The following is a 27,570-nucleotide window of genomic DNA, read 5'->3' as shown; positions in this document are numbered from 1 at the left end:
CCATCAAATTATATGATTTTTGCATATAACCATACTACGTATATATAAAAAATAGCTACTAAATAAGTTATTTTTATAAAATATATATTAAAATATAAAATATATACTAAAAATAAATTAAATAATATATATTTATACATAAAAATATTATAGTTGATTTAATAACTAATTTCTAGTGTGCATATATTGTTTTTGTTTCGCATGTAACTCTATATACAACTACAGAACCCGTAGTACATCTTTTTCTCATAGCCTTGGGATATATTATTATACACAATGCAAACTATGCTACCCATATCAAAAACTTTAATTTAGTTAATAAGAAAAATATTTGAAAATGATAAATAACCTTTAACTTTGAAGTATTGTTATAATTTCTGTAGAGATTCCACATCAAACTGAGTTGGATACTCAAGGCCTTGTAATTCTGGCATTCGCCTTAAATCCTCTTTTGAATATGCAGGAATAAACCAATACCATTTGTTGGTCCCAAATACCTGAGATCGTGTCAAAAGATACCTTTAAATTGAGTTTCTTACTAATAATAATGTACTAAACTACTAGGAACATCTTAGATATAGTTTGTAAAATGTATAATATCTAAGAAGAGAGTGACTATTTCTACAACTCATCTTTTATAATATAGATAGATATTTAAATTTGTCTTTAAAAAAATTTAGATTCAATATTTTGATCTTCAACGTATTTTTATTCCTTAAAATTTCTCATATAATTATTTCTGTTTAACAAATTGGTTAAATAAGTATCCAATAAATGTATTATGAGATAGTTAGGTCCCAAAAATATAACTATAAAATAAATTATATTTTTAAAAATAATAGAGGAACTAATATGTTAGATGAGAACAATTTTAAAGATTTTTATAGAATAAAAATTTATTAGAGATTATAGTATCAAATTTAAACTTCCTAAGTACTAATTTGAGTATTTATTTTATAATATATTTTATTAAGTTAAGAATGTAAATTAATTTAATAATTATGACAAATATTAATTTATTGAGTTAAACATCCAATTAGATTTAAGAGGTTCATTTAAGTAATGCAGACCCAAATAATTGAGTAGCAGCCAAAACAAATGAAAAAAGGCAATCAAATGTGCTGAATGGATATTAAATCCATAACTAAACCCAACGAAAATTGAAACAAAAAAAAGCTTTCAATAAAGTTAAGTTTAAGCATGCTTCAAATTGGGTAAACACTTGAAAGAGAAAGAGAAAGAAAGCTTCATCTTCAAGCTCACATACACAAGAGAAAAAAAAAAAGAGAAAGCTCATAAAAAAAGTAAGAGTCTAATCAAACAAATCAAAAAGCATGTTACACTAAGTCAGAGGTTAAAGATAAATAATTTTTTTTTGCATGCTAGTTGATTTCTTCACTTCTTCTCATACTCTCTGCAACGCCATTTAAAAGAAAATAAAAAAAATCGTGGTTGATTATCTCTACTGTGAATCAACGGTTAAAGTTATTACTTGGACCCAAAACACATTTTCAAGGATTTAGATTTGAGATTATCACTGAGCAAACAAATCTCTATTGCTTTGCACTCCTCGGATAAGCCAAGAAATAGATTTCAAATCCCTAAATTTTGCGAGTTGATTGAAGAAAGAGAAGGGATGATTTCTAAAAGCCCAAGGTCCAAGAAGTTGACTTGTGAGAAACGCTAACTGTGACTCTGACAAAGGTACAACAAGGAAAATTGAATCTCATCAGAGCTCAAGGAGACAGAACCCGAAAGAGAGAGCATAGAGTGAATCCTCACTACTAAGTTTAAAGTCCTAGAAGTATTGCACCTACAATAAAGGGAGCACTCCGCCAAGATGAAAACCAAAGTTATGAGTTTAGAGGCTGGGTTCAATTCATAGAGTCAAGAGTGTTATTCATTATCTCCTTCATATTTTATTGTTTTGTATTTCTGTTTCAATGTATATCTTTCTTAGTTTTCTTTGAGAGGTAAAAGGCAAGAAAGAGATACATTGAGAAAAAGCTATAGAATGAAAAAGTCTAAGAGAAACACTTGAGAGAAAAGTCAAGAATGATTTTTAGATTTTTTGTTGTATTTTCTGTCTTGTGTCATGTACCTAAGAGGTATCCCTTGCTAAGTTGGGTAAGCACTTAGTGTGGTGAGTCTAGGTATTATCATAACCAAGTCAAGTTTATGTTGAAGCTTGTGTACCCAGATAGAATTACATCGAGTCCTAGGAAATCGGTGTATGTAATACTTGGAGTATAGTGAAAATTCTACCAACGTTGTGGTGGAGACTGGATGTAGGCTGCATTGCACAAGACAACTGAATCAGAATACATGGCTATGTCATCTTCTTCCTCTCTGCTTTACTTCTGTTTTTTGGCTTTTATGAGACAAATTAAAATTATCTCCTGAATTATCCACTGCACAAACCTAATAGAAATCAAGTTCAAAGTTCTGTGTTTAAGGCTTAATTATTCAAAGTTAAAGAAGGTCATAGATTAAACCCCTTTTTTCTAAGCCTTTTGGAACCTTCAATTGGTACGAAGAGCCAAGGTCTCAAGAATCAAGCTTAACAGCTTGGAGCAAAGGTCCAATGGTAAAAAAATTGGGCACAACCACTGTGGCCTACACGCTAACAGAGGGTCAATCAAATAACATGCCTCCTTTCTTCAACGGGAAGAACTATGCTTACTAAAAAGAGAGGATGAGGATCTTCATTCAATCAATATACTACAACATATGGAAGATAGTGGTGAATGGTCCCAAAATCCCAACAAAGACTAGTGCTGATGGAGTGGTGACTCTAAAGGAGGAAGCCGAATGGAATGATGATGACAAAAAGAAGGTGAAACTAAATGCTAAAGCTATAAACTTAGTTGCATTGTGATATCAGCTTCAAGTAGTACCGAAAGGTGTCTAGATGCAAGACCGCAAAAAAAATCTGAGGGAAACTCCAAGTCACATACGAAGGCACCAAACAAGTCAAAGAAACAAGGATTGATATACTGCAAAAAGAGTATAAGATGTTTACCATGAAGGATAGAGAAAGTATTGATGAGATGTTTGAGAGATTCTCAATCATCATCAACAGTCTTGATGCTATGGGCATAATACACATTGAACAAACTCTAGTGAGAAAAGTACTTATAAGCCTCACAAAAGAATGGAAAACAAAAACCACTGTCCTAGCTAAGAGTAACAACCTGAGTTATATAACTTATGATGAGCTTAGAAGGAAACTTCTTGCTTATGAAACCACACACAAGCGCCAAGACTCAAAGAAAAAGGGAATAACCCTAAAATCAAAAGTAGAACCAAATGAGAGTGAGTCTAGTGATAGTTTTTCAGATGACAAACTTGTGTTTTTTGCTAGGAGGCTAAATAGGCTAATGAGGAACAAAGGCAGGTACAATGGCTCGAGCTCAAAAGAATACAAGAAGGATTTAAGCAAAGTAATATGCCACAACTGCAAGAAAGCTGGACACTTTATGTACAACTGCCCAAAGCTCAAGAAGGACGAAAAAGGGAAGAAAGAAAAGAAAAGAGTGTTAAAGGCCTCTTGGAAGGATCTTGAGAATGATTCGGATGAGGAAGAGGACTCCGAATATGAAGCTCAAAGTTTGCTTCATGGCTAGTGAAGATCAACTAGATGAGGTAAATTACTATGACTTATCCATGGATGATTTACATGTTATTGCTGATGATCTCACCTACCTCTATGAGAAACTGCTAAATAAGTATAATAAATGTAAAACTGAAAATGAAAAATTGAAAGCTGAAAATGATTTCTTGAAAGAAAAAGTAAAGGAGATCGAATGTAGAAAATCAATTTTTAAAATCTGAAATCAAAAAACTTAAAGGAAAGAACATTATTGATCCTTCACAAGAACTTGTTACTGAAAATGAAAGATTAAATGAAATGATTAAAAGGTTGAACAGTGACTTAGCAAAGTTTGCTCATAATTCAAGTAATTTGGACAAATTACTTGCAAATCAAAAACCATTGTTTGAAAAATCAGGTTTGGGCTATGTGACAAAAGAGGATGCATTTTTTGAAAAACCAATTGCTAAAATCATGGCCTCTTTTTCAAACACAAAAACCTCTCTTGAGAAATCTGATCTTGGATATTTTTTCAACAATGATGCCTCTTTTGAACAGCCATATTTTAATGAAACTGCGTCATCCTCTAAAACCAAACCAGTTCCAAACAATTCTGGTCAGGGGCGCCTCTCAAATAATGAGGTTGCTTTCAAACAGCTACACTCTTACAAAAGAGCCTCTTATTCAAGAAGCCCGTATGCGTTCAATAATTATAGTTTGAGATCTTTTGGAAAAAGGACCAAAAATGAATTTATCAAAAGAAATGCACCTTTTTCAAGAACTAAAAAATTTTGCCCTCTTAATCATTATCAACATCAAAGCTCCAATCAATTTCAGCAACATACACACAGAATTCATTGTTTTAATTGCAAGAAACCTGGTCATGCTTACTCCCAATGCTTTATTGACAAAAGAAGAGTAGGAAACCAAACTTACAATGTTATTTGTGATTTTAATGCACTTGAAAAACCAAGATAGATTAACTTCAAAGGATCCAAATTAATTTAGATACCTAAGGTTACTTAAGAGTGTATGCAGATTTGCCTAGCATCCAAAAAGAAGAAAGACATGTGGTACTTGGATAGCGGATGCTCTAGACACATGACGGGAAGGTCAACATTATTCATCAAACTCAACACATATGATGGAGAATTTGTGACCTTTCGAGATGATGGTAAAGGTAAAATTATAGCTGTTGAAAAAATAGGTAAAAATCATTCTACCTTTATTGGTGATATCTTTTTAGTTGATGGATTGAGACATAATCTTTTGAGTTATAGTTAACTATGTGATTTGGGTTACTTGGTGATATTCAAAAGATTGGAATAATGCCGTGTTGTAAGTGAAAAGTCTAATGAGGTATTGTTTGTTACAAATCGTTGTGATAATGTATATGGCCTCACTCTTGATGAACTAAATAATCAAATCTAGCTTGTTTTATTCTAAAGAATCTGAAAAGTGGTTATGATACAAAAGATTGGGCCATGCAAGCATGTTTCAAATAAACAAGCTTGTTAAGAAGGGTTTAGTAAAATGTCTTCCTTTGATAAAATTTGACAAAGATATCACTTGTGATACATATCAAATGGGTAAACAAACAAAAAGTGCATTTAAATTAAAGGAAGATATCTCCACCAAAAGACCTCTTGAGTTGTTACATATTGATCTATTTAGTCCAATAAGAACTCAAAGCTTAGGTGATAAACATTATGGTTTGGTGATTGTGGATGACTACACAGGATTTGGTTGGGTTTTGTTCCTTGCTCATAAAAATGATGCCTTCGTGGCTTTTGAAGTTTTTAGCAAGAGGATTCAAAATGAAAAGGATTTAAAGATTACTTCTATTAGAAGTGATTATGGTAAAGAATTTGAAAACCAATCTTTTGAATCATTTTGTGAGAAATTTGGAATATCACAAAATTTTCCTTGCCTAAGAATACCACAACAAAATGGTGTTGTAAAAAAGAAGAAATAGAAGCATACAAGAAATGGCGATAGCTATGCTATGTGAAAGTGATGTTCCAAAATTCCTGTGGGTTAAAGCTGTTAATACCGCTTGCTACATTTTAAACAGAACAATCATTAGAAAGTTTTTAAAGAAAACTCCTTATGAGCTTTGGAAAGGTCACCCACCAAAGCGGAGTTATCTTCATATCTTTGGATGCAAGTGTTTTGTTCTAAACAACTAAGAAAATTTGGAAAAATTTGATCCAAAAGCATATGAATGTTTGTTTGTAGGTTATTTCACAACTAGCAAAATTTATAGAGTTTACAATCAGGATGCTAGAGTTATTGAGGAGTCCATACACGTTGCTTTTTGTGATACTAACATGGTTCAAAATGTTTTGGAATACTGTGAGTAGAATCAGGTGGAGAATAATGCCAATGAATACCAAAGTTAAGAAAACAAAAATTTTGGACAACCTGATTCTGAACCTACTGCTGCAGAAGATTCTGCAGGAGATAATTCTATTTTATCTCCTGAAACTGGGGGAAATCCTTGAGAATACCAGTTTCATAGATCCCGCCATAACCGAATCTGTTCCTAAGTTCACTAGACCCCGTGAGTGGAGATTTTTGAAGAATTATCCACAAGAATTTGTCATAAAGGATGTTTCTCAAGGTGTCAAAATTCAGTCCTCCACTAGAAAGGCTTCAGAAGAAGCAAACTTGGCCTTTCTATCTCAAATTAAGCCATAAAATATCTAAAAAGCACTAGATGACCCCCTCTTGGGTAAAGGCTATGGAGGAAGAGTTTCATGAATTTGAAAAGAATGAAGTTTGGACACTTGTTCCAAAGCCAAATGGAAAGAAAATAACCGGCACCAAGTGGATCTTCAGGAACAAGTTGGGTGAAGATGGAAGCGTAGCTAGAAACAAAGCAAGATTGGTAGCACAAGGATATGATCAAGAGGAAGGAATAGATTTTGATGAATCCTTTGTCCCTGTGACTCTAATAGAAGCTATAAGGCTTCTTTTTGCTTATGCTGCCCATTGTGGCTTTAAATTATTTCAAATGGATGTGAAATGTACATTCTTAAATAGAGTAATTGATAGAGAAGTGTATGTGGCACATCCACCCAGTTTTGCAAATAAAGAGCTACCAAATCATGTTTTCAAACTTTCAAAGGCTCTTTATGGATTAAGACAAGCTCCAATAATGTGGTATGAAAGACTCAGCTCTTTCCTTTTGAAAAATGATTTTCAAAGAGGCACCATAGACACTACTCTATTTATCAAGAACTTTAATGATTCTTTCATTCTAGTATAAATTTATGTTGATGACATTATTTTTAGATCATCAAATGAAACCCTTTGTGCTATATTTGGAAAACTCATGACAAATGAATTTAACATGAGTATGATGGGTGAATTTAATTTCTTCCTTGTGCTTCAAATTAAACAGACTGAAAATGAAATTTTTATTCATCAAGAGAAGTATGTCAAGAAATCAGTTAAAAAATTTGGTATGCAGAATGCCAAACCCATGGGAATACCCATGCACCTTAACTCAAAGTTAGAAAAGGGTGAAACTGAGAAAGATGTTGATGAGATTAGGTATAGAGGAATGATTGGTTCTCTTATGTACCTAACATATTCTAGACCAGATATTGTATAAAGTGTTAGAATTTGTTCTAGATTTCAATCACAACCGAAAGAATCATATCTTTCTGCAGTTAAAAGGATCATTAGATATGTTCATGGCACATCCAATTTTGGTTTATATTATCCTAGGACTAATGAATTTCTGGCTGTAGGTTATTGTGATACAGATTTTACCAGAGATAGAGTAGATAGAAGAAGTATATCTATCATTTGCTGCTTTCTGGGAAGATATTTAAATGTCTAGTCTAGCAAGAAATAGTCAACAATGGCTCTTTCCACTGCTGAAGCTGAATATATTGCTGCTTCTTCTTGCTGTTCTCAGTTGCTTTGGTTGAAAACTCAACTTACTGATTATAAATTGAATGCCAAAAATATTCCCTTGTTGTGTGACAACATGAGTACCATAACTATTTCCAAAAATTTGTTTTACACTCAAGAACTAAACATATTGAAGTGAGATTTTACTCAATTAGAGTACATGTTCAAAAGGGCAATATAAGCATTCAATTTATTAAACCAGAGGATCAACTAGCTGATATTTTCACCAAACCTCTAGCTGAGGACAGATTTTGTAAACTAAGAACTAATATGGGCATTCTGAGTTACGATTTCCTGTTTTAGCCTTACTGATAAGTTGGTTGAAATTTTTTTTGTCTCTCTAGTCGAGAAGAGACAATTCTGGGCAAGCGAAGAAGTATCTTTCAGAAACGTGGTTCTGGGGTTCAACGGCAAAGTTTTGAATCATCTGGACCAACCCTCTAGTTCAGATTTTGTGTGGTCTATTGTGTTTCCTCAAGCATCACCACTTTTGGGCCTAATGAGTGTTACATTTGGTTTGTGGGCTTTTCTATTTTGTCTTTTATTTGAAAAGGTTTTCTTTTAATTTTGTTTTATTCTCTTTATTTAATTTATTTTAAATAAAACATTTTCAACATGATGTCAAGTCTTTTTAAAGAGTAGTCATAGGTTCTGCACATTCATATTTTTAAGAAACCTCTTTCTTGTTACAGTTACCAAACTTCTCTCTCATTAACTCCTTTCATAACCTCTTCGGTTTTTCCCACTATCATCATTGTTTTGATACTTGCAAAATCCTTCTTCACTTAATGATGAGAAAGAAAACTGCCACTCGTAGAGGTTCTCTCACTCAACTTTCTCAAAACCCTGAAAAACCAAGAACCTCCTCACATTCCAAGGATCCCACATTTACTCCTTCCCCCACTCCTTCACTATCTCCTCTATGCACAGATCCAATGGCTCGAACCAAATCTACTTTGAGGTACCCCTCGTTGTCCAAGCCAACGGCTCTACCCAGTGCTCCTTCTTGGCCGAGCACTTCGAAGTTGAAACGTCCTGTTGTAGAGGAACCCCGCTCTTGAACCCTCGAGACCTAAGCCTAGGTCAGTCCTTCAACGTCCACAAAGAGGTAATCCTTGTATCCCTCTTAAATCAGTTAAGGAGCCGCACAACATTGATCCTTTTGAACACAAATCTCAGTTTATGACCTCCCACTCTAACTACAACCTTCACTGTTTTCGCTCAGCCATGAACCATGACTTTTATGAAGGTGTTGTTGTTCATCATCCCATATGCCCCACTTTTTTTGTTGACTTACCGAATCTGAAAAAGAAAGGATTTAAATTTTTTGAAAATCTTGAATTTTTGGACTAGAATCAATTTTTCAAAATTAAAAAGCCAGTTTACCCAGTTTTAGTTTGAGAGTTTTATGGAAATCTGACCTACCATGAGGGAAGTATTCACTCGTATGTCAAAGGTCATGAAATTGTGTTGAATAGTGAATCCATTAGTGACTCCTTAGAATACACTGATGTTGGTGTCTATGCTTATACTGTGGGTAAGTGGGATGAGGGGTTGGGTGTTTTATATAAAGATGCTCTAGCTCATGTGTGTGAGAACATTTTTCTGATTGATAGCTTTACACCGACTCACAAATCCCTCAGCCCTCTTCATGCGCAGTTGCATTGTATAGTAAACCACATTATTCTACCTCAAAGTGGCTCATATCAGAAGGTGTCTTTCTGTGATACATTGGTTTTATATGCTATTGATAAACCACTATTTTATGGTTTATATTGTGCTAAATTGAGTGATTTTTTATCCATTATTCTCACACTTATTCATAGAAATCGCATGTTTTACGTTTTCCTTCCTGATTTTGTGCTATAATTGAAAACATGCTTCTTTGGCCTTATATTTGCTAATATTAATCCCTCTTATTACCATTCAATGCCGTGATATGTGTGTTAAGTGATTTCATAGATTACAGGGCAAGAATGGCTTAAAGAATAGAGAGGAAGCTTGCAAAAATGGAAGGAACACAAAAAACCAAGGAGATGACCAGCGAACATCGACGTGGACGCATGGCTCACGCGACTGCGTGAAATGGAGAAAATCGCAGTGACACGTTTGCGTGCCTGACGCGAACGCGTAAATTGGAATATGCACGAATGACGCGAACGCGTGGATGACGCGTACACGTGGCAAGGAAAACGCTGAATGATGCGCATGCATGGACGACGCGTACGCATGACATGCGCAATCTGCAGAATTAACAGAAATCGCTGGGGACAATTTCTGGGCTGTTTTTGACCCAGGTTTTGGCCCAGAAAACACAGATCAGAGGCTATAAAGTGGAAGAATGCATCCAAACATTACACAACTTTCATTCACATAATTTTTAGGTTTAGATGTAGGTTCTAAAGGGAGAGGCTCTCTCCCCTCTCTTAGGTTTTAGGATTAGGATTTCTCTTCTACTTTTAGTTCTTCTAGTACTCTAGTTTATTGATTTTCCTTTGTTGATTATTTGACATTGTTACTTTAATTTATGAATCCTCATGTCAGAGTTGATTTCTCTTATTTATGCAATTTGAGGTATCTCATATTTATGACTTTAATTTAGCTTTTTACACTCTTAGCTTTGGTTGAGTAATTGGAGACGCTTGAGTTATCAAACTCTTTGTTGATTGAAAATTGGAATTCTTTGCTGATTGATTTAAATTCCCCTAACTCTAGTCTTTTCTTAGGAATTGACTAGGATCTGAGAAATAAAATTGATTCATCCACTTAACTTACGTTCATAGTTAGAGGTTGACCAAGTGGGAGCAAAAGCCAATTCTCATCACAATTGATAAGGATAACTAGGATAGGACATTCAGTTCTCATACCTTGCCAAGAGCTTTTCTAGTTATTAGTTTACTTCTTTTACCATTTACTTTTCTTGTTTTCTTATCCAAAATCCCAAAAACATACTTTTCCATAACCAATTATAAGCACACTTCCCTGCAATTCCTTGAGAGACGACCCAAGGTTTAAATACTTCGGTTATCAATTTTATTAGGGGTTTGTTACTTGTGACAACCAAACTTTTGTACGAAAGGATTTTTGTTGGTTTAGAAACTATACTTACAACGCGATTATATTCTTGTGAATTTCTTTACCGATAGAAATCAGTTTGTCAAAAATGGCACCGTTGCCGGGGAATTGCAACTGTGTGCCTTATTATTGGTTATTATAAATATTTTTTTTACCTGTTTATTTGTTTTTATTTTCATTTTTTTAATTTTTATTAGCTACTATGAGTTCTCACCCCTATTGCTTTGAGTTTGGTTCCAATGCTATTGTAAGGAATGGAAATTATAACAGGAACATGCATCAAGGTCAAAATAATCAGAGATGGAAGGAGCCACGAGGATCTGATCAATCCTTTTGGCAGCGACATCTTCCACAATACCACAAACAAAGACCATTCTACAATACATGCCAAGACAATAGTTTTGGTGGACCCTTTCGTGACAACCAACACCCACCAAATTACTATAGTCAAGAGCCATTCCGAGGTGCATACCAAGATGATAGATATGGTGGACCCCCTTGTAGTTACCAACAAGCCCCATCATACGCTTATGAACCACCTCCTCAACATAGCTTTGAACCACCATACTCACAAGCCCCCTACCACCATTCACCTCCATATGACCCTAACCCATATCTACCCCAATTCCAATCCAATTACTCCCATGCCCTTGGTGAACAATGAAGAAGAGATCGAATTGGAAGAAAGCTACCAAAAGGAAGAGGTTGACATTGAAGAAGCTTGCAAAGAGGTGGAAGTTGTCAAAGAAGAGCTCAAGGGAATGGAGCTGGAAATCACCTTGCCAAAGTTGTTGGAGACCTCTCCCCCAAAGCCATCACCGTCCATTCCTTCATTCAAGTGGATAAATCTCTCATCTCTAAGCTTAATTAGCTCACTTGAATATGCTTTACTTGAGACAGATGATCAGCTTAGAGCTCTTTGTGGCCATAAGAGCAAGCGGGAAATGGTTAGTGGTAGGAAATGTCATGCAAGGTTCAATAAGGTTGCATGCTCCAAATTAAAGTGCAAGGATTGGTGCAGAGCTCCATTGAATGGGTATAGGATGTTGTTTGGCCGCTTCAGTGAGAATTTAAACTGCTTGCCACCCGGTTGGAACAAAGATGGTCAACAAGAAGACGAGTGCAAAAGCAAAGTTTGGGACCCCGGAATTCATTCTAGCAATCAACACTCTTGGGGCCTTGTCACTTACTTTAGATTGCTTGACGGATATGTGCGCCTAGTTTGGGATCCCGGAGGCCATTGGAATTACAAACATTGGTGGGGATTCAAGGATCAGTACAAGCATAAGCCACCATGACAAGGAGCTCGCCAAATGTCCAACTTAAGGACTTTAACTAAAAGTGCTAGGTGGGAGACAACCCACCATGGTATGATCGTTCTTTTCCAATCTTAGTTTTATTTTACTTTGTTTTCTTCTTAGTTTTATTTTATCCTATTTTTATTAGTGCTCATTCATTATGTCAGCATCTGCATTCTGCATATTTAAAAAGATGAAGAGCAAACGATGCGCCAGCGTCGCTGACGCGTCCGCGTCATATGTGCATGCGATAAAAATGAAGAATGAACAGAAAGTCATGCGGGAGCGTGGCTGGAGGCGTGCCTTAGGCACCAACACATCCACGCGTACGCGTTCATGCGTACGCGTCCCTGAAGCGTTCGCGTCATTTGCGAAACCAGCCTTCCACGCGTGCGTGCCACCCACGCGCACGCGTGACCCTGCAAAATTGACGTAAAAGATGTATGGATAGAGAGTTAGGATAGAGTGGCGCTAGAATCGTGCTGGAAGCACAAAGCCATATCATGTGTACGCGTCCCTGACGCGTTCGCATCATTTTCTAAATCAGACCATCCACGCGTGTGCGTCTTTCACGCGCACGCGTCAGTTGAATTTTTGGCAATAAGTGTGCATGAGACAGAAAGTTGCACGGCGCGACGCTCCTCTCACGCCAATGGCACAAATCAAGTCATGTGTATGCGTACGCGTCATTAGAAAATTTTGCAACTCACGCGAACGCGTGCTCTACGCGTCCGCGTTGCCTGCGCCGCATAGCTTATCCAAATCAGCGCCAGAAATCTTATCTTTTCTTCACCAATCCTAATTTTTCCTTCCTCCTCTCTTCCTTACTTCTTCTTCCTTTCTTTCACATCTCATTATTCACTCTCATTCTATTTTACTTAATTTATTTGCATACTTTTGTTCATTACATTTTAATTTTGTGCATATTTTTTTCTTTTCTAAATTTATTATTTTTCCATTGGTGTTAAATTTTCTTATTCAACTATTTCATATTTTCTTGAATTATTCCGGTGCTTCATGACTTGTTTTATTCTGATTGGGTATTATTATTCATAAGTCAATGCTAACTTTTATAATACTAGTATTTCTTTTGCATTGATATGCACTTATACTACCTTACATTACCCACACACTCCCTCTCATTGTTGCAAAATTTGCACCCTTGGTATGCCATGTGCTTCTATTGCTTTCTCATGTACATGTTGTAGCTACCATGTAAATGAGACCCTTATTATTTGGCATTAACCCACCTATACTTTATTTATTTTCTTATCTTTATTTCTGGGTTACTTTTCTTCTTTTCCTCTTCTTTCAGGATGGCCACCAAATAAGGGAAAGGGAAAGCTCTAAATGGGGAGACAAACAAGTCCATCTGCACAATCCTTGGAGAAAAACGTCAGTTGTAGCAACCCATCCACTTGTACATCTTAGCATGCACCGAGGACGGTGCAATCTTTAAGTGTGGGGAGGTCGATACCGACTTCCGTGGGTTAGTTATTTTCTTCTCAACACCAATGTTTTATTTTCTTTGTTAGTTCATTGTTGCATTTGCATGTTTGTTTGTTTTTGTGCATATTCTACCACTGCTTGATTGAAATGATCAATTCTTCTTCAAGAAAATTCTTATGGCATTTCACTAATTTGAATAAAATTTTTGTTAAACTTATTTGAAGAAATATTATATTGGAACATGGTTTAGAGATCGAACACACAAAACCAGTGAGATTTTGAGCCTATTTGATTGGTTGCATTTTATCAACCAATATTTTGTTTTGGTGTGTGTTGTTCTCTCTAAAATTGTGATCTATATCTTGCTTGATTCTATATTTCCATGGTTTAATATATGCATATACTTATATGATTAAGGCCTTGTTTCACTTAGCTTACATACCCATATGGCCTTACCCTTTCATTATCCTTTACAAACCAATGTTGAGCCTATTTTACCCCTTTGTTCTTTACTTTAGCTCATCACTAATTCTAAGCAAAAAACAATAATGTCCTTAATTTGAATCATTGGTTAGTTTAGACTAGTGACATTGCTCACAAATTAAGTGTGGAGAAATTGGGTTTACCAATATTTGGTTTGAGAATTGGGTATTGTGTATTCTTGAGAAAATATGAACAAGAATGTTAAGAACATGTTTATGCATTCAATACCTTAATCATATGCATTGAAAAAGAAAAAAATTAAGAAAAGAAAAATAGAAAAAGAAAAAAGAGAAAAAGAAAAGAAAAAGAGCAGAAAAATAAAAAGGGGACAAAATGCCCCAAAGTAAATGGCGATAGCAATGCATATATACTGTACTCAAAATTTGGAATGTATAAATATGTAGCAAACACAGTTAATGGGTAGTTAGGCTTTATATTATGATTACATGGATTGTCCTAAGTTAGGCGGAAAGTTCAAGTTAATTAAGGATTCAGATTTTAGTCCACTTGGCCAAATACAATCCTACCTTGACCTTAACCCCATTACAACCCTTAAAAGACCTCTTGATATGTGTATTTTGTGCATTAAATTTTTGTTGATTGTTAGATGAAAAGCAAGCCTTAGAAAGCAAGGTTAGTAGAGAATTGGGAGATCGAACCTTAAACACCTGAGTGATTAGAGTGCATACACTTCCAGTGAGGGTTCGATGCTTGATTCTATGTTCCCTGCTTTCATGAGCTATCTTCTTACAAGTTTACTTATCTTTTATTGTATAATTTGAATTAGAAAAATCTGATTTATGTTTGTCTTGAAGAGCTTATTTTCTTTTAACCAAGTAGACAGAATCATCATAGCATATAGTTGCATTCATAGGTTGTATCTCATGAGTTTTACCATTCCTCTTCACTCTCTTATAGCTTCTCTTGAGCTTAGCAATGTTTAAGTGTGGAGAGGTTGATAAACCACTATTTTATGGTTTATATTGTGCTAAATTGAGTAATTTTTCATCCATTATTCTCACGCTTATTCATAGAAATCGCATGTTTTACGTTTTCCTTCCTGATTTTGTGCTATGATTGAAAACATGCTTCTTTGGCCTTATATTTGCTAATATTAATCCCCTCTTATTACCATTCGATGTCGGGATATGTGTGTTAAGTGATTTAAGAAATTACAAGGCAGGAATGGTTTAGAGAATGGAGAGGAAGCTTGCAAAAATGGAAGGAACACAAGAAACCAAGGAGATGACCAGCGAACACCGACGCGGACGCATGGCTCACGTGACCGCACGAAATGGAGAAAATCGCAGTGACGCGTTCGCACGCCTGACGCGAACGCGTGGATTGGAATCTGCACGAATGACGCGAACGTGTGGACGACGCGTACGCGTGGCAAGGAAAACGCTTAATGACGCGCACGTATGGACGACGCGTACGCGTGACATGCGCACTCTGCAGAATTAACAGAAATTGCTGGGGGCGATTTCTGGGCTGTTTTGACCCAATTTTTGCCTCAGAAAACACAGATTAAAGGCTATAAAGTGGGGGAATGAATCCAAACATTACACAAATTTCATTCACATAATTTTTAGGTTTAGATGTAGGTTCTAAAGGGAGAGGTTCTCTCCCCTCTCTTAGGTTTTAGGATTAGGATTTCTCTTCTACTTTTAATTCTTCTAGTACTCTAGTTTATTGATTTTTCCTTGTTGATTATTTGACGTTGTTACTTTAATTTATGAATCCTCATGTCAGAGTTGATTTCTCTTATTTATGCAATTTGAGGTATCTCATATTTATGACTTTAATTTAGCTTGTTACACTCTTAGCTTTGGTTGAGTAATTGGAGATGCTTGAGTTATCAAACTCCTTGTTGATTAAAAATTGGAATTCTTTGCTGATTGATTTGAATTCCCCTAACTCTAGTCTTTTCTTAGGAATTGACTAGGATCTGAGGAATCAAATTAATTCATCCACTTAACTTACGTTCATAGTTAGAGGTTGATCAAGTGGGAGCAAAAGCCAATTCTCATCACAATTGATAAGGATAACTAGGATAGGATATCCAGTTCTCATACCTTGCCAAGAGCTTTTCTAGTTATTAGTTTACTTCTTTTACCATTTACTTTTCTTGTTCTCTTATCCAAAATCCCAAAAACATACTTTTCCATAACCAATTATAAGCACACTTCCCTATAATTCCTTGAGAGACGGCTCGAGGTTTAAATACTTCAATTATCAATTTTATTAGGGGTTTGTTACTTGTGACAACCAAACTTTTGCACGAAAGGATTTTTGTTGGTTTAGAAACTATACTTACAACGCGATTATATTCTTGTGAATTTCTTTACCGATAGAAATCAGTTTGTCAGCTATCATCATTAAAACTGAAATCTCTTTTGCATATTTAATGGTGAGGCATATGTTTGACTGTATAAGGAGTGACAAAAATGTGGCTCTTCCTTATGGCATGTTTTTAATTTACATATTTGAACAATTTGGTGTTGACCATGCAAATGAATCATATGAAAATAGACACTCATATCTAAAAGGAGGTGGTTTAGTGAAGCAGCACAAGAAGGGGCATACAAGAACTAAAAAGGTAGTTCTTGATGATGATAATGATGATGAACTTGATGACACTCATCCTCCCTCTACCTCAGGAACCTCAGCCTCAACTAGTCACAAATCACTCTTTTTTGGAGTTGTAAAGGATGTTATACGAGAATTTGTGAACTTATCCAACCATCTAATGTCTATAAGAAAACAAGAACCGAAGCTTGTGGTCAAACATGAAAATGCCCTCAGAATGTCAAGAGAAAGAGTGGTTGTCCTTATGAAGTATGTTGACAACATTAATGAGGATGAAACAATGGTCACTGACCCAGAGGAACCACTTGATTCTAAGGAGGATGGTTCGGATGCTTGAGGATGTCTCTAGTTTCTAGTCTCTGTTATTTAGATATTTGTCTTTTGGAACTATCGTAGTTTGTATTAGACTTTGTTCTATTTTGGATGACTGTAAATATTAACAACAGTTATATTTTGCTTTTGGTTTTAATCAAGTTTCTATAAACTTGGAACTCTAACCATTTTTTGCAGGCTTCCATTGCTTCTAGCTTCTTCCTTGATGACAAAATGGGGAGTAGTAGAAGTAGAAGTAGAATTGAATAGTTTAGAATTTTTGGATTTCATAATTTTTGATTTGTTGCAGGTAATATGGCATACTCTGTTTTGGAAAAATTCTTTCATGCCCTGTTTTGTTGCAGGTAATATGGCATGCTTTGTTTTGAAATGATTAATTTTCTTGTACCATGGTTTGGAATTCTTGATGATTGCTCTATTCCTTGATAAATGTTACATTATTTTTTAAACAAGTGTTGATGATGATACACTTGGACCATGATCAGATGCTTGGTTTCATTGGTTGAAAATGTTGTATCAAAATTTGTTTGTATAAGCTTATGTATACTGTGAAAAATTGTGCTATCTATATGTTGTGTATTGTGTTCTCTATGTGGATATTTTAACAGGAAACAAAAGATGGGCATAAGGTGAGGGGGAGCAACCCTTGAGGCAAAAAAGGGGAGTACATCAAAACTACTAGATGTCATAAAAGGGAAGTGCTTTAATATTATCTAATTCAATTCTTTTGATTCTATCCTTTGAAATTATGTTTGTCATTAAGGGGGAGATTGTTGAGTTAAGAATGCAAATTAATTTAATAATGATGATGACAAATATTAATTTATTGGATTAAATAGCCAATTGGGTTTGAGTGGTTCATTTAAGTGATGCAAGCCCAAATAATTGAGTAGCAGCCCAAACAAATAAAATAAAGCAATCAAATGTGCTGAATGGATATTAAATCCATAACTAAGTCCAATAAAAATTGAAACAAAGAAAAATTTTCAATAAGGTTAAGTTTAAGCATGCTTCAAATCGGGTAAATATTTGGAAGAGAGAGAGAGAGAGCTTCTTCATCTTCAAGCTCACATACACCAGAGAAGAAAGAAAAAGAAACCTCATAAAAAAAGCAAGAGTCTAATCAAACAAATAAAAAAGCATGTTACACTGAGTCAGCGATTAAAGGTAAATAATTTCGTTTTGAATGCAAGTTGATTTCTTCACTTCTTCTCATACTCTATGCAATTCCATTTAAAAGAAAATAAAGAAAATGATGGTTGATTATCTCTACTGTGAATCAACGGTTAAAGTTATTACTTGGAGCCAAAACACATTTTCAAGGGTTTGAATTTGAGATTATCACTGAGCAAACAAATCTCTGCTATTCTACACTCCTCGGATAAGCCAAGAAATAGATTTTAGGGGTTCATTGAAGAAAGAGAAGGGGTGATTTCTGAAAGCCCAAGGTCCAAGAAGTTGACTTGTGAGGAATCCTAACCGTGGCTCTGACTAAGGTACAAAAAGAAAAATTGAATCTCATCAGAGCTCTAGGAGAGAGAACCCGAAAGAGAGAGCAAAGAGTGAATCCTTACTATTGAGTTTGAAGTAGTCTTAGAAGCAGTGCACCTACACTAAATGGAGCACTCCGCTAAGATAAAGAGCAAAGTTATGAGTTCAGAGACTGGGTTCAATTCATAGAGTCAAGAGTGTTATTCATCATCTCCTTCATATTTTACTATTTCATATTTTTGTTTCAATGTATATCTTTCTTAGTTTTATTTGAGAGGTAAAAGGTAAAAAAGAGAGACATTGAGAAAAAGTCTTGGGGTGAAAAAGGCTGAGAGAAACACTTGAGAGAAAAGACAAGAGTGACTTCATATTTCTTTCTAGTTGTATTTTCTGTCTTGTGTCATGTACCTGAGAGGTATCTATTACTAAGTTGGGTAAGCACTTAGTGTGGTGAGTCTAGGTATTAGCATAACCAAATCAAGTTTATGTTGAAACGTGTGTACCCAGATAGGATTACATTGAGTCCTAGAAAATTGGTGTATGTAATACTTGGAGTATAGTCAAAATTCCACCAGACTACTGGATGTAAGTTGTATTTCACAAGGCAACTGAACCAGAATACATGGTTGTATCATCTTTTTTCTCTTTGCTTTAGCTTTATTTTTTGGCTTTTATGAGACAAAACAAAATCGTCTCCTAAATTATCTGCTCTGCAAACCTAACAGAAATCATGTTCAAAATTCTGTGTTTAAGACTTAATTATTCAAAGTTAAAGAAGGCCATAAATTCAACCCTCATTCTCTAGCTTTAAGGAACTTTCATATTTAGATCACTTGTTAGTTTGACATAAAGTAATTTATTATAGAGTGATATTAGGTAACCAATTTTTTTCAATCAATATCAATCAAGTTTTTAAAAATATTTTGTTTATCATAAATAATTTATATCTTAAATTATAAATTTATAATCCTAAATCATAAATTATGGACCTAAATTCTAAAATTGACTAATATTGAGTAATTCAAAGTTAGTTCTCTATGTTTTTTTTAATTATAATTTTATACTATTTAATCAATTATTTTTCACATTAACCAACGATTTATAACAAAAGGATTTTATTTTGACACATATGTTGTTTTGATGTAGTAATTTTATAAACTTATCCATGTTAAATAATTAGCTTAGAATAAAAAAAATAGCCATCCACTTTTTTAAAATGATATATTTTATTTTCTTTGAATACTATTAGAAAATTATGGCAATGGATTTGAAACCTAAAATTGCACATAATAATCACGAGAAAAAAGAAAAAAGAATCTCTAAACCTAATTTTTTATACGTGTATTTATAGAAGTTTGAATGATATAGAAATAAAAGATAAAAACAAATGATGAGTGATGTTCCTTGACCTAACTCTTATACATATATGAGTCGAAATATAATATACCTAGAAGGCTAAAGCAAATTAAATAAGATAATAATGACTAGAATATAAGGATGCCTTATAAACAAATTGTAATGATTAAGGAAACATGTGTTGTTAATTATTACCTGTTCAAAATTTTTCTTCCAACCTAGGTCATAATGCCATTTGGGAGTAGATTTTTTCTCAAATCCCTGCTGGTGAATTCATTTTCAAAAGTTTTCATAATTAAAATACCAATTAGAAGATAAAGTACTAAGGTATATATCTAAATGAACAGATAAAATTTTGAGAAAAAGTATGTAGTTACCTCAACGGTAGTAGTATTAGCAATGACAAGTATAATATGCAAAATCATAAACCCTAAAAGGCTGATTGCAAAAGCCAAGTTCAAAACTGCATGCATAGAACAACAATGTATGGTCATGAAATGGAGGAACCCACCGGTTATATAATATATATATATATACATGTATATGTCAACCACTTACCAAATGTAACAAAAGATAGAATAATTGTTGTTGCCGACCCAGAAATCTCTTCATCAGTGAAGAATATCAAAAAATATGGTAATAATGAGACCGTGACAAGTGTTGTCCCAAAAAATGTGTAAAGCTGTTTGGGAAAAATGTGATAGCAAAGGCATTACTAATCTTAATTTTCTTCTAGTAATACACTCCTTTCTTAAAAAATATAATTGAAGTGATAAATTAAACAACCAAAATAATCAATCAAAAAATCTTAGAGCCAATCATTTTTAGCAATTTTGATCATTCTCGGATGTAAATTTTATGTATTTTATGTCTATAAATTTTTATGAATATTAGTATAAATTATTTTGACTAAATATTCATCTAAAATGATAATATTTATTGAGTAAATAAATATTTTTAATACATTTTCTATCCTAACAATTAACATGTATATATAGTATTTAGATGAAGTAGTTTAATTTACTTTCCAAATTCTAAGGCAAGGTTACATACCACAAAAAGAAGAAAATATTTATAGTTGAATGCACCCACACAGTTTACAACCCAAATGCAATGGTGGTCCATCTTTAGAATGCACCTCCCACCTAAAACCAACGTCATTGTTAATAATAAATACAGTAACAAGACAGCATACATAATAAGGTGATATATATAATTAAAAAAAAAAAAAACTCACAAACAGAACAGTGATGGCAACGAGGAGGTTTGAAGTGGTTACACTTTCGACAATACCGTATTTTACAATGTTGTGTTTGGCCACCATCTACTGCAGATTCCGGCAATAAATCTGCATGATCATCACTACCTTTTTCCTCATCAAATTTAGGGGTCCAATTCAAAGGCACATGTCCAGGGTCCGTAAATACAACAGAGAAGTAGCTCCATAACACCATCGCCAGCTACACACGCAATGAACTTACTGAAATAATTACATATCATCATATTCGTACCCCTTAGTTAAATCACAATTTACTATTCTACCATATAATTGGATCATATAAAATTGGATCGGTTTTAGAATGGACAATAACAATTGAATCATATACCAATGCATGAAAGAGGAAAAGGATAAGGAAAGCGGTTATGGAACCATGGAGAAGGAGGGTAGGGCCGTAATTAGCAACAACAACGACATAATAGGTGACACCAACAAGGCATAGGACGATGATGATCATGATTGAACCGAGACAACGTAGCCATGTACAAAACTTGAATACGTTCCATGCCATCAACCCTCCTCCTCCTCCTCCTCCTTTCGTCGATCTGGTGTTGTCCATTATTGAATAAGGATGTTGCAACCGAAACCATGAAATCAAGAAAACCAGAATGTTCAAATCAAGAGTGGATTTGATTTTTATTTTCTCGTTTGTTTGGTTTGGGTAGTGTTAATGTGATTATTGTGATTTTGTTTTTGGGATTATTCTTTTATGGTTATGTATGTTGCTTTCAAATGCATGCATGCATGCTTGTGGTATCATGGAGGAGAAATAACTAAAATCATCATATATAATTTTTCAAATAATGCTAAATTTTATTTATATTTATAAGTATTGTCAGAGAAGTAACAAAAATTAGCGCATGATCGACTAACTCGGTTCTGAGAGGAAAAAAACTTTTAGCAATAAGTCAACCTAAATTTTAGTCAACACAGAAATTAAAAAAATTGTGTATCTAAAATCAACCAATAACAAAAATTTTACACTTCCAAAATCTACTTTTATCCAAGTCAAATAACATGTAAAGTCAGAGTTCAATTTTAATGGATTAATTATAATAAAATTTTTAAATAATTATTATTTAATTATGTTTATTTTTTTAAATGGTTACTCATGCAATAAATGTGAAACAATATAATTACTTCCAACTTAATGATACAATACTATATAACATGTGTAAAATAATGTCTTTAATAAGATGACAATTCACAAATTAATTCATTTTATTAGTATCGTAAGACCAAGACTTTTAAAAAGTCCTATTTTAAATCAATCTCAAATTATATATTTATTTATAGTTTTAATTTTAGAAATTATTTTTATTAAAGATAATTAAAGACAATTAATTAGATTTAAAATAAATTAAGATTTTTATCCAAACTCTATACTTATGGATTATTTTTTATTTATGATTAAAGTTCTAGAAATTCAAGAAATAATGAGGTTTGGCTATTTAAATTAGAATTTTGTCTAATTTTATAATTATTGAATTATTTTTTATATTTAAATTATAAAGTTGGTAGTTATGAAATAATAAAAAATTTATATGATTTGATTTTAGATGCTTTATATTTATATCATTTAATACTTTAAGTTAAAGGTAAAAGAAAATTAATTATATTACTATGTATTTTCAATTAGAGTAATTTATTGAGAATTAATTAGGACTTTTATACCACAAATAACATTTTAAAGTAATTTTAGAAATTAAATTAGTTTTTCAAATATTAATCTTTATGCTCCAATTTTATTAAAATTACTAAACTATCCCTATACCTAATTTTTATCAAAATCCTAAATTCCCAAAATGTCATCCTAACCCTAATTTCCCCAAAAACCTAGCCGCCAATGCTAACCTCTCCTTCATACCCCACTAACCGAAGAAAGAAAGAAAAAAAAAGAAGAAAAGGGAGGAACAGAGAGTAACAGGCATCGAGAAAAAAGGGGAAAGGGGGAAGAGGGACGGGAGGGAGACGGCGTCGGCGGGCATCACTGTCGTCGCACCGTCGTGTCACCATCGAAGGAGAGAGGGAGCCGCGCAGGGGAGCTTAGCTAAAAAGAGAGAGAGGCCGCGACTTGAAGGAGAGAGAGAAGCTACCACCGTCGTCGTCGCTGTACCGTCGGGAAGGAGATCCAAGAGAGCGAGCACAGAGTTAAGGGAGCAGAAAATGTGAAAAAATTACAAATAAAAAGTTCAAAAAAAAAGACTAAAAGTAGTCTAGGTAGCTTATTTGGTAGAAATTTTAAATAAAAAAGTATTAAAATTTTAGAAGAGGATTTTTCTAAAATTTGTTAACAAATTTCGAAGAGCTAGTGAAGCAAAATACTTTTAATATATAACTTCTTCACTAATTTATTTATTTATCTATTTATTTTTATTTTATTAAGATCTAATGCATAAATCTCATCATTTATGTTTTGAACTATTAAAAAAATAATAAAAATAAAAAATAGACAAGAACAAAGAAGAAAGTTTAAAGAGAACAGAACAAAAATATATAAAAAAATTTCAAAGATCAATATTATTAAAAGAAAATTTTAGAAAAGACTTACCAAAGCTTTTAACAAAAAAATAAAAAAAATAAAAAAAGAAAAAAAATTTCTATTGTCATTAAATTTTTGTAATACATTACTACTTTGTATTAGTTTACTTTAAGAAAAAAGGGGAAAAAATACTTACTAGTATTTTGGACGATCTTCTGATATTCGGATAATTTGCTATTTTGAAAACTTGTGAATGTGAATGAGTGAGTTTCTATGTTTTTTTCTAGGCTTAACCAGTGTTAGTGTGTGTGGGTGAATCTTGTGATATGAAATGAATGTGTGTAAACGAAAGTTCGAGTGAATGACTGAATGTGTATTGTCATTTATTAATTTTAATTTTTTTTAAAATATTTTCACTACACTTTCATTATTATTCATCATTCAATTATTACTCATCATTCACTTTTTCTTTCCTTACTTTGTCTTTATTTCCTTGTCTATTTTTAACTTTGGGAATGACTATTGTTCCGAGAGTTATCTGAAACGTTAATTTGAGTCTGAACGTGAGGTCCAGTCTTTCTATGAGGTAGCGTCCGACTTGTTCTTATGCCGAGGTATCGGCGTTTGAGTTCCTCGTGAGGAAGTGAGGAGTGGTACCTGACTCCGATGTTTAAGTTAGCAAGGACTTTAGGCAGATTTTTAATAGATTAAAATGAATATATACCTGAGAGGTGTCAGTGTATTTATAATAGAGTTGTTAACCACATTTGTTGAAGTAGTTCCATCTTTATGGATGGATAACCGTTTCTTTTATCTTGGGAGTTTGTTAGGGTCTATCTTTAAGAGAAGATAGAGATAGTTGGCGAGATTTGTGAAAGCAGTTACTTGCTTGGCAAGTAGAGCTGGGCTCCTTTGTGGTGTTCGACTTCTTTAAAGAAGTCAGACATATGGTAGAGGCCTTCCCTTTGGATCAGACCTTTTATCCTTATTGTGTAAGAACCAGCTTAATCGCTTTAGTAAAAATAATAATTTTTAAGTGTTCGGAGTAGATTCAAAATTTAGAAGTTTTAATTTGAAAATATAAAGGTGAAATTTGATTTCAATAAATTTTTCTGAGTTGGAAAATGTATCTTTTTCGAAAAGTTTTGTAAAAATGCGTACTGGCGCTTAAGCTGGCAATACCGGCTCTAGTCTATCTAGTATCGCGTATTTTGGAAAATAAGATTTTGAAAATTGATTTATTGTTTTGTAAGGACAAATATAATTTAGAATTGAAAACCGGACACTAATCTTAAAGGTTTTAGCCCAAAGTGGGTCAAACGGGCTAAAACCGCTAAGGGGTTGGACCGGGCCCAAATCGGACCCAAGGTCCAACATATATATATATATGTGTTTAATGAGTTTTAAACTCATCTTGTTGGGAAGAGAGAGAGAGAGAGAGAGAGAGAGCTCGGATATGGTGATGGTGGGGGTTGAAACCCCATTGCCACTATTCATCATCACCTTCCGAGAGCCATAATTTAAGCTACGGAACTCTGGTTGACAAGCCATATATATGTGTGATTTTGCTTGTTTTTAACTAAAATCTTGTTTTTAACTGTTTTACCTTCCTGGCAAGCTTGCAAACTTCCGTAACGCTTTTTTAAAACCTTTTTGCCAGTTTTAAGGGCTTGAATCAAGGGAGAAAATAATAAAGGAATAAATAGGGGTATTGTTAGTTATAAGTTTAGAGCCGGTGACATAGGTTTGGAATGTTTGTGTAATTTCTAGCTTGAATTGGTGAATGTTGAGTTGTGATGTGTATGGTTGAAGAGATTTTTGAGAAATGGAATTGCTTATGATGAACTTGAGAAATAAGAATGTTTAAGGATGTTAATGGAAATGATGATGGTTATGATAAGTTGAAGACTCAAAAAGGAATGATGATCTTGTTGAATGTGTAAAGTATGCCATGCACTACATCCTTGAAATGATAGCGTTTGAAGGAAAGTGTGCCAGGCACTATATCCTTGGAATGTTGAGAACTGATTATTGAAAGTGATTTGAGATGAGAGATGGTGATGATTTGAGGTTGATGGACTTGTTGGATGTGGATAGTGTGCCAGGAACTATATCCTTGGAATGATTTATGATGAAATAGATGTTGTTGTTGTTTTCCTTCTCTGCCACAAGAGTGTGCCAGGCACTATATCCTCGGAATGATAGTGTGCTAGGCACTATATCGTAGGAACAAAAGCGTGCCAGACGCTATATCCTTGGACGTGGCAGAAAGGTGACATCCGAAAGGATGTGTCGGGTTGGCATTCATAGACCAACAAGTGATATCACGAGCCAATAGGACAGGCATTCATCATGTGCATCTACTATGTGTTTTGTTTGCTTTGCCTAATTGCATCTCTTGCCTAAATGAATAATATGGTTATTTGCTAGTTGTTTTACTTGCTGTACATGTATATTACTTTTGTTTTACTTCCTTGCATTATTTGTGATTGTCTGGTGCTGAGGAGGTAGGTAGGCGGTGGCGATAGGATCGCACGGAGGTTAGGTTGGCGAAGGCTGTGGGACATAGCGAGGTGATTAGTATTAGTTAGAATTTTCCTAAGTTTAGATAACCCGGTTTATGGTTTAAGTTCCTTATTTATTTACTTTATTCTAAGCTTGAATATCTGTACTCAATGTGAAGTTCTAGGATTGCCTTTGGCGTCCCGGAACCTTACATCTTACATATTGGGCGCTGTTACCATACTGAGAACCTCCGGTTCTCATACCATATGTTGTTGTTGTTTTTCAGACGCAGGTTGAAAATCCACCTCCGTGAGATTGCTGATATGGTGACAGAGCAGAGTATGGTTGATGACAAGTTATCTTATGCTAGTTTTACAAGCATTTTTCATTTTTTTCATTAGGTTTTATGCACTTTCTTACACCATAAGTAAGTAATTGGACATGATTATCTTGAATCAATCAAACATCATTCATTTTACATAAAATCATAGGTTTTATGCTAGAATTAATTGATTTTATTAATGATGCAAATATCTAGTGATTTTGGTGAGACTTTGATTTGTCGTTTGGTTGCTTGTAGGTGAAGAAATGGTGGAAAGAGGAATTTTTGGCACACTTTTGAAGTTTGAGAATGCTTTGGACCTTAGGCCACACTTTAAAAAGCGTGGCCCATAAAAATAAAGCGTGGCTCATCGAAGCTCACAAGGAGCGCTCAAAGTTGCAAACGGAGCGCCCAAGAGAAAGCACCAAATGTTGCAGCAAAAGCAAAGGCCAAGGCATAGCGTTCAAAGAAGAGAATGCTATGTTGCCTTCCCTTTACTTTTTCGTGCCTCATCAAGAAAAGTAAAGCGCTGCACAATGGGAGAACCAAGGCTCGAAGAGGGAACCAGCGCATGCCAAGGAATAGCGCTCACAAGACTGAATGTAGCGCTCATTCTTTCACCTTTTTCGTGACATTCTTGGCAAGGAAACAAGGGAGCAAGGCCAGTGCTAAAAGGGTGCAACGTAGCACTCAAATAGAGGAACCAAGCAAGGCAGGGCGCATCAAGACAAGGAGGAGTAGCGCTCAAAAATTCGAGCGTGGCGCTCCCTTTTGCTCACTTTTTCGAGCTTAGAACCAAGGAAAGCCAAGCATGCACAAAGCAAAACACAAGGGCAATGTTGTAAAAAGGCAACGTAGCGCTCCCTTTTGCTACCTTTTTTGTGCTCTTGGAACCAAGGAAATATGAGTTCAAAGCAAACCAAGGCAGTGTTCACAATTTGAACGTAGCGTTCACTTAGTGAATGCTATGTACAAGGAGCTATGGGAAAGGAGGCTTGGCACATGACAAGGTGATGAGCGGATAATTTATACGCTTTTTGGCATTGTTTTTAGTATGTTTTTAGTATAATCTAGTTAGTTTTTAGTATATTTTTAGTAGTTTTTAGTTAAAATTCACTTTTCTGGACTTTACTATGAGTTTGTGTGTTTTTCTGTGATTTCAGATATTTTTTGGCTGAAATTGAGGGTCCTGAGCAAAAATATGATTTAGAGATTGAGAAGGACTGCAGATGCTATTGGATTCTGACCTCCCTGCACTCGAAGTGAATTTTCTGGAGCTACGGAAGCCCAATTGGCGCGCTCTCAACGGTATTGGAAAGTAGACATCCTGGGCTTTCCAGCAATATATAATAGTCCATACTTTGCCCGAGATTTGATGGCCCAAACTGGCGT

General features: G+C 34.4%; 1 protein-coding gene across 1 annotated transcript; it reads right to left on the bottom strand.

Moving 5' to 3' along the window:
• Positions 1–368: 368 nt before the first annotated feature.
• LOC107488163 (probable protein S-acyltransferase 14) lies at positions 369–21,380 on the bottom strand. Its single transcript, XM_016108860.3, has 7 exons — positions 21,198–21,380; positions 20,828–21,050; positions 20,644–20,735; positions 20,149–20,272; positions 19,968–20,053; positions 19,786–19,851; positions 369–497 (listed from the first exon to the last, which is right to left on the bottom strand). Exons 1-7 carry the CDS (start codon positions 21,378–21,380, stop codon positions 369–371), a joined length of 903 nt encoding a protein of 300 aa, XP_015964346.3.
• Positions 21,381–27,570: the final 6,190 nt, after the last annotated feature.

Source organism: Arachis duranensis, chromosome 1 (assembly GCF_000817695.3).
Source record: "Arachis duranensis cultivar V14167 chromosome 1, aradu.V14167.gnm2.J7QH, whole genome shotgun sequence".
In the NCBI taxonomy this organism is placed as follows: domain Eukaryota; kingdom Viridiplantae; phylum Streptophyta; class Magnoliopsida; order Fabales; family Fabaceae; genus Arachis; species Arachis duranensis.
This window is presented reverse-complemented; position numbering and strand designations above follow the sequence as displayed.